The 14,490-nt window shown below is 36.1% G+C and overlaps 2 protein-coding genes and 1 non-coding gene across 3 annotated transcripts; 2 read left to right on the top strand and 1 right to left on the bottom strand.

Annotated features, from left to right (window-relative positions):
• The first annotated feature begins 7,316 nt into the window (after nt 1-7,316).
• On the top strand, nt 7,317-7,389 carry TRNAV-CAC (transfer RNA valine (anticodon CAC)). Its single transcript has one exon. It is a non-coding gene; the product is annotated as a tRNA-Val (tRNA).
• Nucleotides 7,390-9,677: 2,288 nt separating this feature from the next.
• Nucleotides 9,678-10,235, top strand: LOC149673380 (deoxyuridine 5'-triphosphate nucleotidohydrolase-like). Its single transcript, XM_089840077.1, has 3 exons — nt 9,678-9,858; nt 9,928-10,109; nt 10,182-10,235. Exons 1-3 carry the CDS (start codon nt 9,678-9,680, stop codon nt 10,233-10,235), a joined length of 417 nt encoding a protein of 138 aa, XP_089696203.1.
• A 1,236-nt stretch (nt 10,236-11,471) lies between these two features.
• On the bottom strand, nt 11,472-12,770 carry LOC149673379 (uncharacterized). The gene has a single exon (XM_089840076.1). It carries the CDS (start codon nt 12,768-12,770, stop codon nt 11,472-11,474), a length of 1,299 nt encoding a protein of 432 aa, XP_089696202.1.
• Nucleotides 12,771-14,490: the final 1,720 nt, after the last annotated feature.

The following is a 14,490-nucleotide window of genomic DNA, read 5'->3' as shown; positions in this document are numbered from 1 at the left end:
TATTTGTGCATAGGCCTACGGCATATTTTTTGAGCACAGGTCTAGGGAATCTTTTTGTGCACAGTTTCACGGAATCTCTTTGGGCACAGATCTATGGAACCGTGTTATGCAAATGGGTATGGAATCGTTTCGTGCAAATGGGTATGGAATTGTTTTGCGCAAATGGGTATGGAATCTTTATGGAAACAGGTCTATAGAATCTTTATGTAAACAGGTCTAAGGAATCTTTATGTAAACAGGTCTATGACTTCTGTTTGTAAACAAGTCTAAGACTTCTGTTTGCGCACTAGTCCATGGAATCTGATATGCACATATCCATGACATCTCTTTTCGCGCAAGTCTATGATGCATTTTTGTGCAAGTCTATGACATCTGTTGTGCACAGGTCTAGGGAATATTTTTGTGCACAGGTCTACGGAATATTTTTGTGCACAGGTCTACGGAATATTTTTGTGCACAGGCCTACGGAATATTTTTGTGCACAGGCTTACTGAATCGGTTTGTGCAGAGGCCTAAGGAATCTGTTTTTGCAAAGGCCATTGCATCTGTTTGTGCACAGGTCTAAAGGAAATTTTTCTGCAAATGGATACGGGATATTTTTGTGCAAATGGGTATGCAGTATTTTTGTGCAAATGGGTATGCAGTATTTTTGTGCAATGGTGTACGAGATATTCTTGAGCATATTTTTGAGCATAGGGGTATGGAATGTTTTTGTGCAGAGGTCCATGGAATCTTTTTGTGTACAGGTATATAACAGCTCTTTTTGCACAAGTTTATGACATCTGTTTGTGCGTAAGTCTTGGACATCAGTGTGTGCGCAAGTCTATGACATCATTTTGTGCGCAGGTTTATGACGTCAGTTTGTGCTCAATTCTAAGGGATCTGTTTGTGCACAATTATATGACATGTGTTTTCACAAGTCTATGTTATCTACGAAATATGTTTGAGCACTCAGGGTGACCACAAATAACCTTGTAATAGTTATAGGAAAATAGGAAATTTACAATTGATTTTCAGGAAATTATAGGAGACTAGCTGTTACCCGCGGCATCGCTTGAGTGTAGTAAGAACTTCTATCAAGTATGGGTACATTTTACTGATTCGATTAATATTTTTGTAGCATGCTAGGAGCGAAGGCACTCGGCGTCGCCCATCAGCTCGTCGGGACATTTTTTGTTACTTTACACGCAGACATTATTCTAAAAAGAAGGGTTTTTAAATATCTGGTCGCCATTTAAAATGATGGCAACAAATCGATCCCGAAAGACCATTCAGCCCGTCTATAGGTTAAAGGAATCCAGTATACTACATATTTGTGAAATCGGTTGAAACTCGCGGACTTTCTTACAAAGAGAAGATTTGTTACATTTCTGAGCACCATTTATTAAGATGGCGGAGGATTGGAAAAATATTTCTTAGTACGCCTACTACTTACGAGTAACGTTCCTCCAAATTTTCAGCCTTCTGGGACCAGCGGTTTGGGATGGTCGATGATTATCAGTCAGTCAGGACTTTGATTTATATAGATATAGATGTATAATTAAAAAAACAGGAAAAGACAAGAGAAATTAATCAAAACGGCTCGGATTTAACCAAGACCTAAGAGTTAAGCAAGTGACTGAAGGCCCAGATATTAAAAGTTTTTTTTTAAATTAAGACTTACATGCTCAAGATGCTGTTCGGACAGTGGAACAAAGGACGATCTTCCTCGTAGAGCTTAACATGGCGGGTGGGTAAAAGTGGAGAGGGCGTCGGACAGCCCCTTTAAGAAACTAATTTTCCATCACCCTATTCCATTGAATAAACTTAATTTACTGGTAGTCAATTTATTCCCTCTCAATAATTTGAAAAATTTACTTATCTCGGATTTCCGAGCACAATTCCATTCCCCGTTTACATTTTATAACTACATTTATCACTTTTAGGAGAGTACGCTTTATAGTGAAACCTTTTGTTTTTGTGCAAATTTCAACAATGGTGGCAGATTCAATAGGGACGTTATGATTTTGTCTTGGTTAAACTGAATATATGTAAGAGGGAAAAACACGGGGAAAATACTTTGCCTTCCATCTCGCTCGATGGAAAGATCATAAAAAGAGTAGAGACGTCGAGGGGTCAACCCCCTGTATATCCCGAGGGGGATCTCTCTTTTTTAAGTAGAAAGGGTCTATAGCAGCGGTACGACAGACAACGGTCACAAGGTTCTATGCCAGGCCCATGGCGTCTCTATCGTTTCTATGGTTCGCAAGCAGTAGGGGGTGCTTACTATTCGAAACTTTTTTTGATTTTCTTTGTTGTAAACTTGTAATTGTCAACTTAAGAGCGCTAAGGGTGTGAGAGGGACAGCTGGACTCAGCGCGGTCGTAGCCTGAAAATTCTGACTTTGCTATTTTGCAATATAGCCTGCGTTCACCTAGTCGCGTGATCTAGGAGGCTGTGACTCGACTCTGCTACTTAGTCTGTACAAGGATGATGGGGGTGGATACGAATTCTGAGAGAAATACGCGCCGCATCTTCGGAAACGGTTTGGTCTGGTGGGACGCTAAAAGTGGGGGAGGAATACTCGGGACGAAAGGCAGGTGGGCTACTTCAGAAATATACGCTTTTTAGCGCCATCGCGTCGGCCTAATTTTGCATATATATATATATATATATATATATATATATGTCAAAGTTATTTTAAACTGTTTTGATCATAAGTAAAATTTGCAATTGAAACACTAAATTTTGTATAGAGTTAATATTGAATAATTATTGTTTCAAAATTGTTGGTAAAATAATAGTGTACGTAGGTAACGCTGCAATAGGGAATCGCCAGTAAGGATTTATTTGAACGCGCTAGACGCATGTGCTTGAGTTCTTACTTCCGCTCCCATTTTTAAAGTGTTTCCGGCATACATAGCGGTACCGGTTAATATTATTAATGTTCAGATCTTTTCGATTAACAATTTCAAGCCACCACAGACATTTTTCAAATGTTCGAGCAAGCTTCGTGAAAGGTATAAAATTCAGAGTTCGGTCTTTAAATGAGCAGCTCTTACAGGTTTTAAAAACACACGTCTTCCTCATATTTGCATCCTTTAATCAATCTGAAATTGGATCCTAAGGACTACTTCCTGTCAATCAGATCTTTGCGCAAAACGTACTAACACAATTAGTGTTAAGCTAAAAACTACTACGCACAGTGGTGAAACAAACATGATTTTACTATGTTTGAAAAAACTTACTTTGATTATTATATCTTTTCTTCTTTCGCGCATAAGAATGATCAACAGTTTAATCTTACAATCCTTTCAATACTCTTTGAAAGCGGAAGTAAGAACTCAAGCACATGCGTCTAGCGCGTTCAAATAAATCCCTACCGGCGTATCCCTATTGCAGTGTCACATACGTACACTATTATTTTAGAAAACAATTATGAAGCAATAATTATTCAATATAAACTCTATGTAAAATTCAATGTTTCAATTGCAAATTTTATCTATGATCAAAACAGTTTAAAATAACTTTGACTTATGTATGCAAAATTAGACCGACACGAAGGCGCTAAATAGTGTATAATATTGAATTAGCCCACCTGCCTTTCGTCCCGAGTATTCCTCCCCCATTTTTAGCGTCCCACCAGACCCAATCGTTTCCGAAGTTACGGCGCGTATTTCTCTCAGAATTCGTATCCACCCCCATCATCCTTGGTCTGTATATCTTCAGAAACAAGGTTAATGAATGTATTAACGGTTTTTAAAGGAATATGGGATTTATCAGGGATAGCCCTGGATTTATATACTTGTCGCTGCGAATCTTCCTATATAAATGTAGTATTTCTAGCAGCCGCAGAGACTTCTGGTAGCACTCTGTATTCATTTGGTAGAATACTTTTATAGAAATTGAAATGGTAGGAAATATTTATAAAATAAAATTTGGTCGAATTATTTCGTAGTTGTCCTATTTCAAGCCGAGGAATGTTCTCAAAAACAATTACTATTTGGTGACGAATACCTTAAAAAGTACTATTCACACGGAATTTTGGAGCAGCTTAACGCGTAATTGAGTGGGCTATTGCCTTGGTGACGAGGCCAGCGAAAGAAGGCATGAGAGTGGCACAAGGCGTACTTCTAGCCAGGAGTCCAGGACGATGTATACAACTGTGCATCCTCCTTTCTCGTATCGGGCATAGCAGAGGCTAAAGCAGACTACGACTAAATCGTTTTGTCATTGTTACGTGTAGTTATATGGTATTTTTCATGACGAAATCCCCTAAAAATGATAAATGTAGTTATAAAATGTAAACGGGGAATGGAATTGTGCTCAAAAACCCGAGATAAGTAAATTTTTCAAATTATTGAGAGGGAATAAATTGACTACCAGTAAATTAAGTTTATTCAATGGAATAGGGTGATGGAACATTAGTTTCTTAAAGGGGCTGTCCGACGCCCTCTCCTTTTTTACCCACCCGCCATGTTAAGCTCTACGAGGAGATCGTCCTTTGTCCCACTGCCCGAACAGCATCTTAAGCATGTAAGTCTTAATTTAAAAAAAAACTTTTTAATATCTGGGCCTTCACTTGCTTAACTCTCTTCTTATCGATACTTTTTAGGTCTTGGTTAAATCCAAGACGTTTTGATTAATATCTATGACTTCGGTCTTAATTTTTATTAATTTTGTGTAGACACGTTGGTGATTTTATATTGATTATTTCAACGCTTATTTCTGCATGCCGTAGAATAGGGAGCAAACAGTTTTGACCCTAAAACGTCACACCCTTCTATCTCTTACCGGAGTTTCATCCCCCCTAACGGTTGGAAACAGTATGCTACGCGCAATAAATGCCAAGCAGATAAGGTCTGCGGGACATCAGACTATCTCTTCCCCCTAGCCAGTTGTTAGCTCCCTATAGGAAGTAGTTCATCATTCAATAGAAAATTGTTGAGAGATCAGAGCTATGGGAACTTCACATCAATATTTTTAGTCTAAATTGTATGACCTGAGCTGACAAAGATTGTAGTATCACACTATAGAGAGCTTTCAGATGGGATAGTTGTACGTCACACCCTCCCAAGTCTTACCGCGGTTCTGGTAGCCATATTGGGTGGTCTCAGCTTCATCCCTGCTTTAAACCCACCAATATGGCAGCGTAAATTACGTCACGAGACTCGGCTCCCCCTCCAACTGAAAGCTCTCTATTTCAGGTGGACATAGACCAGATGCTCTATTACAAATTTTTGAGCCCCATTTCCAATGTCATTGTTTGAACAAGATCTTATTCAAAATGGAAAATTTCTTTTAACCTTGACAGGAAATGAAACATATAGAATATCCCATCTTTTGTGGCGCTCTAACTTTAACCTAGTTTAAAGAACTAAGATAGTATTTTTTGTCGAAAATGGCATTAAATTAGTAAACTAGCAATACTTTAGCAATATTTCGGGGTGAAAACAAATCCAATTTTGCAATATTTTGGGAAAGATGTCAATTCGATAATTATAAGAAATACAATAACAGGCACACATTTAGTTTTAATGTTATTAGCTCCGCCCTTAAGTACAATTCTAATTGGATTCAGCCTTTGGGAAATTGAAGTTGGTGTTAAAATGATTTGCCAGCATGCTAGGAGTTCAGGCAATGGAAGTATGCTTTGATTTATCATTAAATATAGGAAATAACAGGATTAAATTATTATTTACTTGTACTCATGAAATTAATGGTAAATTTATGCGCTGTAAACTATTTTACCTATAATAAATAAAGTTAAATGACAGTTACGGTAATTTATTGATGACAAAATTTAGGGTTAATAATATTTTTTCAAATAATAGTTAAAATACAAATAGGAATGTTTTTAAGTAATGGCTGTTTAATAATTACTTTCAAATTGCATTAAGAATGTTTTTGTTTGACTATTTTCAAGTTTTTAAACACGCATGATTATGATATTGGAAGGCGCAAAAGATTTATTTAAATAAACCTTTGGTTTGATACTTGCCACGTTTCTTTACAGCATGTAATTTGGGCTTAATTTCCCTAGTTGTTATTTAATTATGGTATTCATTATAAATTTATTCCAGTGAATAAATATATTGTTTTTTACGTTTAAAGGTAAAAGTTGCATATTTTAAAAGGTTTTTCCAAAGAAAATTGTTTTTTGACACCAGAAAGGCTTTTGAGGATAATTAGCGATTGCGTCCTGCTGCCAAAAAATAGACCTTAACAGGGAAAAGCTAAGAGTAACTATAATTAATTTTAAATGAATCTAAAATGTAAGTTTCACAATGAATGCGTGAGAGGGATTAAAAAAATGTTCAAAGATAGTCATACGTGAAGGTTGGATTTAAAAAGTGTGAGAGTTCAACATTATCGTATGAATGCCTATAATAAATTTGATAATCTCTCAAGGGAACAATTCAATGATGAAAAAATATTTACAAACATTTAATCCTAGGATTGTCAAATTGAGACTATATAATTGCCAGATAAATAGAAAGCATGTGTTTTAATATTATGTTTTATTAAGGTATAAAAAAAAGGGAACGGGAGTTTGTTAAATTACTCCTAATATACTTAAAGATGCTTTTTAAAAGGGTAGTGATTTGCTATTGTAGAATCTGCAGTTTAGTTCAGAGAGTTAATGAGGTGCCTTGTATTTCGTTAGTGACATCTCCAATCCAGTTGATTTTAGGTTTTTTATTTATTTATTACTATTGAACTCAGATGGCGTTAGTAGTTAATGTCATTAATTGTAGTTTTTTACTGGTTCCATCGCGCTTGATTTTGTTTTGTTGATGTAGAATCTGCAGTTCAGTTCAGAGAGTTAATGAGGTGCCTTGTATTTGATAGCGACATCTCCAATCCAGTTGATTTTAGTTTTTTTTTCTATATTTATTACTATTGAACTCAGATGGCATTACTGCTTAACTTCATTAATAAGCAGCATTTTTTTACTGGTTCCCTCGACCTTGTTTTGTTGGGCAAACGTCCGTTAAACAATGTATTTCTACAGGGCCGGTAGGCCCTTGTAGATATGACTTGATACCGTTTTGTAACGTTAAAGTAATATTCACCCGCTTTTGCTAATTTCCTATGGAGATTATCATGGATTTTTCGTGATTTTTCCCCACCGATAACTTAAAAACTACAGCGAAGATACTTTTCGGAATTATCTTAAATTAACAACTAAGTATTCAGGGTGTGCTATCAGCCAGTTTGATCAAAACAATTAAGTCTAAGTATGTTAATTTAAGTTAATTACAGAAGTACGGCTTTGACCATCGTGATTGGACATAATAATTAGCTAGATCTCTTGGAAAACTCAGTGTTATTACGTATCTGTAGTGTGGTGGTTATCACGTCCGCTTCACACGCGGAAGGTCCCAGGTTCGAGCCCTGGTAGATACATGTATTGACCATCGTGATTGGACATAATAATTAGCTAGATCTCTTGGAAAACTCAGTGCTACCACGTATCTATGGTGCAGTGGTTATCACGTCCGCTTCACACGCGGAAGATCCCACGTTCATGCCCTGGTAGATACATGTTTTGACCATCGTGATTGGGCGCTTGAATTAGCTAGAGCTCTTGGAAAACTCAGTATTACCACGTATCTATGGTGTAGTGGTTATCACGTCCGCTTCACACTCGGAAAGTCCCAGGTTCGAGCCCAGGTAGATACATGTTTTAACCATCGTGATTGGTCATAATAATTAGTTAGATCTCTTGGAAAACTTAGACTTACCACTTTTCTGTGGTGTAGTGGTTATAATAAATATTTAACAATTATTTCACTTCACTAGGTTTAATAATGTGACATAGGTAGCATACTGTTTAACTACTATTAAAACCATTAAACTAAGTAAAATTAGAAGTTCAACAGATTGTCAAAAAAGATGTTAAAAGCCACTGTAAATGGTGCTTAAATGCCTAATATTTCCTTAATACTTCCAAATAATATTAGTAAATGGCGTGAATTGATCATAGAAATGGGGTTAAAGTACACCCTAAATGATGTCTTTTTTGGCACTGGAAAAAACAGCATATATGGTGTTTGAATGCACCATTATATTTTAGAGTGCAAATGTATGACGGTAAAGCAAACATAATTATTCAAAATTTAATTACATTAAGACTGAAGTGACAGATATTATATAAAAACGTTTTGGTTTGGACCAAGGCCGAAAAAACAAACGATATGTGTGAGGTTTATCAAATGACTGAAGTTTCAGATATTGAAATTTTTTCTAGTTATTTTTATCCACTCAATCCTTAATCAATATATAATTCAATCAACTGATTTTACTGTTAATCGATCTAGTCCCTCTAAATTAATTGAAAAAATTACATATCTACGCTTTTTCAAGAACAATTAATTTCATGATAAAATGTTTTCGGAAAATGTAATTGTTCTTGAAAAAGCGTAGATATGTAATTTTTTCAATTAATTTAGAGGGACTAGATCGATTAACAGTAAAATCAGTTGATTGAATTAAATATTGATTAAGGATTGAGTGGATAAAAATAACTAGAAAAAAATTTCAATATCTGAAACTTCAGTCAATTGATAAACCTCACACATATCGTTTGTTTTTTCGGCCTTGGTCCAAACCAAGACGTTTTTATACAATATATACCATCATGGTATATTACCTTTAAGGCGTTTTGACGAAAATTGAAGTCCAAGGTTAATCAGTTGGTATTTTAGAGTAACGAGTGAAGTACTTGAGGTTTAATTAATGAAGAGTGGTGAAGGAGGGGGGATTTGGGGTATTTCACCACCCGCGGACGCGGGGTAGTTAGTTCCTGTAGGGTAAGCATGCTGACAAGTCCCTTATTCCCTCAAAACTTTGTCGCCCAGAAGCTTGGCTTACAGGAGTGCGCCCAACTCCCAACATAGTCAAGTACATAATTTTAGTAACAAAACAAACCATTGCTGTTCTAAATTTTAACCACGTTGAGGCAACTTTTGCCCGAAAAAGGTTTTTTTGCGAATCCATAGCTGTTATGAACTTCTATGGTGTTGATGAACTTGTAGGACGGCTTGCCAAGCCGTAACGTAATTTTATAGGGAAACTAAAGTGGTGACATGTATTATTTGGCCTTGATACAGCTTGATGTTCTTTACACTGACTCAAGCCAATGGAAAGGTTATTTCGTTGAATATCTTTGCTGTTCTTAATCCAAAAACGCTCTCGCTCTTTGAACACGCCATTCTAAAGTGTCTGTTATTTCGGTGGAGAAGTTGAATATATTTCTTGATTTGTCTATCGAAGTCTTGTTGCGGGTTTTTTTATAATGATGATGATCATCATATTTTTGAGCTGTGTAGGTTTAGTCTTTTATTATACTGGTAATAGCTATGATGAATTATCTTTCTGTTGAAGCTTAGCATGTACTTGTACGAAATTAGTCTTTAAATTGTGTGTTTCAGTAGTGAGAAAAGGGGGGTTCTAACTCAAGAAAGATCAGGGGGTGGTGTGAATATATTGTGTCTGGACAGTTCGATTTCCTGACCTATAAAAACTAAAATGTGGATTATTTTTTAAAGTACTAGAGGAAGAGGGGATGTGATTTAAAAAGAAAAAACCCCTCTGCGAATATAAGACATAAGAAAACTTATCTGACGATTATGTATAAATACCATCCTACTCGAGAAAATGAGAAAATTTGTATTTACGCTACAAACGTTGAAATGAATACGTTGGAAGTTGTTAAGCTCTCTCAAGAAGCGATTATTCCAACTAGAGGGTCTGCAAATTCAGCCGGACTTGATTTGTATTCTCCTCGAAATTATGAAATTCCTGCTCAATCAACTATGTTGATAGAAACAGATCTTCAAATACGTGCTCCTTCAAATTGCTACGCCCGCATTGGTATGGTTTTAATTCCCGAACCATCATCCTAAAAAGGGGTGTATTTTTAAAGTTAATTAAATTTTTCAGCCGGACGTTCGGGTTTAGCGTTGAAAAACTCAATTTCCATCGGTGGTGGAGTTATAGATCGAGATTATACTGGTAACGTTGGAGTTATCTTATTTAATCATTTAAACGAGATGTTTATCGTCGAGAAGGGAGATCGTATTGCTCAACTCATTTGTGAAGTTATTGTGTCCCCTGTTTTGTTAGTATGTGAGGTAAAACTACGCGTTTTGAAAACAACTTTATATTGGGGTATAACCTTATTTTCTTCCCTCAAGTCTCTCGAAATGACTGCCAGAGGGATGAACGGTTTCGGCTCAACTGGAAAATAACGAATTTAAATTCATACGAGAATCGAATAAAAAAAGCGTCCTACATTTTTTTTATGATGTAAAGATCGGGGGGGGGGGTGTTAGTGGTAAAAAAAACTTTATGTACCACTTAATATTAATTATCGGCAAAACTTGTAATGTGTTAAATAAAGACAAAAATATTTCAATCAAATTTGTTTATTTTGGAATATGAATTACAAATTTGTTTTTACTTTAAAACTAAAGATAAATGTTCGTGGTAAAAGCTGTCCGGGGTTTTAATATCATTAATTTGTCGCATCACCCAAAGTAAGTAATTATCCACGTGCAATTTCGCCCCTTCCTCCAGAAGTTGTGACGGGCTGGGCATTTTGAGGGTTTCAGCTATGGTTGCATTAAGTCCATGACCCAAACGACTGAAAATTTCTCCATCTCTGATATTTTCGAGAATGATGGTACTTGCGGGGTGAATAATGTTTCCAATTATTTCTTCCTGGTATCCGTACTCAAAATCCCTCGTCCGAATCATCTTCTCATCAAATGGAGGTCTTTGTTTCGTTATTCGAGCAATTTTTCCTTTCTCACTCGTTTCATGTTCAAAGTATATGGTAAACATACATGGCATTTGAAGACAATAGATTACCATGTACTGGAATTCATTTCTCCCCTCAAAACGTGTGTATGTAACGATGTAATGCATTTTTCCCGAATGAATTCGAAGCGATAGAGTAGATGGTTCTTATAACAAAATCTAGTAATCAACGAGGCTTTACGGTATTTTTTTTTAAACATTTAAAACTTTTTAGTATTAACAAACTAGAATATCGTTTAAAACAGGATATGTTGTATAGGATTTAATAATCCGTTTCAGACTCCACCCTTTGTGCATTTTATGAATGAAATCAATTGAGTATAGTCCGCATGTTGAAGATCTAAAGTCTTGAATTTGTTTATTTTGTATTTGAAACTGACGCGCTAGATGATGTATTTTCAAATTGTACGATTCGGGTCCTAACCCAAAACTATCGAAAAAAATCGCTTTTCCCCCTTTTTTATTAGCTTTGACACCTAAGCTAATCCAATGTTGTCCAGGCTGATCACTCGTTTGATTGTTAAAAACTATATAGTAATCACCTTTCCTTTTTTAGCGATGAAATTGGAAGGGAAAACCCCATAAAATTTTCTACCGCAAATTTTGGAAAGAATAGATTCTAACTGTAGGGTATCCATTTTCTTTCCTCGGTTATGAGGGGTTGTCTAATTATACGTAATACCTCTGTCCCTGGATATTTTCAATGTTGATTCGAATTCGGAAAATAAAATGACTGTTATATTGTCAGTTAAAGCCGCTTTAAATTTTAAAAGTAACTGTAAAGATCCCGTCTTAATCGGCTCTAAATGTTCTAAACCCCCTAGTTCATCGGCGGTTAGAGGGATGACGAAAAATGAATTTCCACTAACGTATTCGTCATATGTTATATTCGATCCAGAATTAATATTATAATTATTGGATCCCGTGAATAAGATGAGATATTCTCTATGATATCTTTTCTCAGCGAAGTTCGGGGTAAATGCGGGGGAAGGATACCGACGAGTATCTATTATACACTCTAAGTGAGTGAGACCGAAATGTTCGAATGTGTAAGGCGATGTGTGTATATTAAAATTAGTGGACTTACACATAGCACCAATTAATCTGTTGGGTAGGGTACCATTAAACACCATGTCTCTGTACGTTTCGATAGTCCCCTGAGGTAGAGTGAAAAATTTGACCTCACTGCGGTTTAGGTTATAGACAGCCGGTCTATGTTCTAACGTTAACATGTGACCGAGAACCAAATCGGGGTTTAATTTCCATTTTTTAACATATAGACAACTATCCACAATTTCGATTTTATATTGATCGTTATTGGTCGAGGGTGTCATTAAAACAAACTTATCGGGGTTTCGATTAAATTTTAATCGAAGCGAAACCCCATTTAATAGGGCTTTATTCATATTGAACAGTTCATGATAAATTGGGCCGAAAACAGTTACAATTTTCGACTGAGATATAGCTTGCATTCTCCTTTTTAAACCGTTTGAGGTGGTAGAGTTAAAAAGGTTATCAATATCTAAACCTTCATTTTCATGCGTATATAATCTAGTCGAAATTTGAGTTCGTTTGGTTTCTCTATTGAGATTGAGATGATCTGTTATATACCCTTTATAACTATACGTCGGTAGACCGCTACTCAAACTGACCTCATTCAAGGCTACATCTAAATTAGAAAATAAAGCGGATAGACAATTGTTAACAGTGACCACTTTAGCGTCGTTAGGAAGGTTATCGCCGTCGGCTTTAACTACCTTAAAGTTTACTGATAATAAAGTATCATCTAATTTTAGATAATGATCGGCTGAACCATGGACGAAGAATTCTAACGGAACTCCGGCGGTAAATGAATTACTCAATGGTTTTATTAAAACGCATTCACTCGCGTCCAAACAATTATTTGTAGCCGGTTCGGAAAAAAAATCGAGCGAGCTCATTAGTAACGTGGTATTATTGGCCATTTTTGTTTTCTAATCCAAGTAGTCTGGAAGACGTCTGGTTCTTTTTCTCTTAGGATTAGATGTGGTGCTACGACGTTTTTTTTTTCTTTTATATACGCCCTTCCCCGATTGAAGATTATTTATAACATTCATCCCCGATTCTTTCAATCGTTTAACAGCGGCTTCTTTGAAGTTAGCGCCCCCAGCCAAATCTCCTAACACATTCGAAGTAGCACGTAGCGCCTCATTTTTTAAAACTCGACCAATAGGTTTGTATATGGGTTTTAAAAATGAAAATAGTGATCGAAAAACCGAACCGAACGAGCCACCGTGTTGATAATATGGTACGGAACTAAAATATGGCAAATCCCCTCCAGTCTGGTTGTTATTATTATTATGGTATCGTGAAAAGTATATTATATAAGGATTGTCGCTAGAATCCATTACGATTTTTATGTACCGAACACACTATGAGTCATTCACGAATTAAATAAGTTTATGGAAAGACAAGCCTTTTTGTATTCAAGAGGAAGGTTTTTTTCTTATGTGGAGTTTGAGAATGGTTTTGCCCTTTAAGAATTTTAGGAAGTCACCGTAACTAGTTCTAATATTGATTTCTATAGCTTCGAAAGAATTACATTTTAAGGGATAATAATCGGGGAAATCGTAACTTTTCACTAACACCTCCTCTCTTTCGAGATTTCGCGGGACGGGGACGGTTCGCAAAATTGGAGCCATTGTTGAAGCGTACAGGCTTTCTTCGACTAGAGATGAGTAAATTAGGAAATTTTGAATACCGGATCGTACATCATGTACCTGGTTTGATCGAATTAGACCTTCGAGTTTCACGTTAATCTGATCCGAACTGAAACCTAAAATGAACGCCAAATTAGGGTGTGATTCGGGGAATTTTATAGAGACGGGTTCGCTAGTAGCTATCCGTGTTTTCCCATCATATGATTTAGATATTGTTACTTTATTTCTAAATTCACGGGGAATTACCTGGATCATGGAGTTATAAATCTCTTCTATACTAACATAGTAGCCGGGTGTGATATTGAGTTCGAGAGATTCGTCTATGTGGGAAATTTTCTGCGTTTCGCAAATTAATGACGTTTCAGAGTCTATAATTACCCCCGGTTCCATGTCCTCAACATGCGGTAATTCATCAGACCTAACTATCCCCCGAAATACGACCCAACCCTCATTATCCTCTTTACCCTTAAACCGTAATAATTTAGCCAATTCAGGACTAAATTTAACCAAAACCCCTTTTGAAACTTCAATTTCAGCGTACATTTTCATTAAAGTTTTAATCTCTTTAGAATTCGAATCTGTATTAAATCTTTTACTTTCAAAAAGTCTAAAATTGAATCGTCCATCGGAATTACTGTAGCCGAGATTGTGAAGCCATTCCTCCAAAAGTCTGTATAATTCATACCCCCCAGCGGACCGTTTACCTTTCCTAAATTTTTCCCAGTCCATGACGTGTGTTGAGGAATTTTCAATAACTTTTTCAGATGAAACTAAGTGAAAATGGGTACAGTCATCCGGGACATTTTCATATTGCAAAGGCATTATCAACTCTTTCAACCCACATTCGTAGTTCCCGTGTAAATGTATTTCTTTTGGTAATAAAATCTTAAACTTACTACTACAATTGTCATTGAAAACATCCAAAGACGCGGTTGATATACAATGAATATAAAACGCGTCCATTATGATGAGAGTCTTATCATCT

Source organism: Phalangium opilio, unplaced genomic scaffold (assembly GCF_054372755.1).
Source record: "Phalangium opilio isolate 3A_F unplaced genomic scaffold, DU_Popi_V2 ptg000052l_1, whole genome shotgun sequence".
Classification (NCBI taxonomy): domain Eukaryota; kingdom Metazoa; phylum Arthropoda; class Arachnida; order Opiliones; family Phalangiidae; genus Phalangium; species Phalangium opilio.
This window is presented reverse-complemented; position numbering and strand designations above follow the sequence as displayed.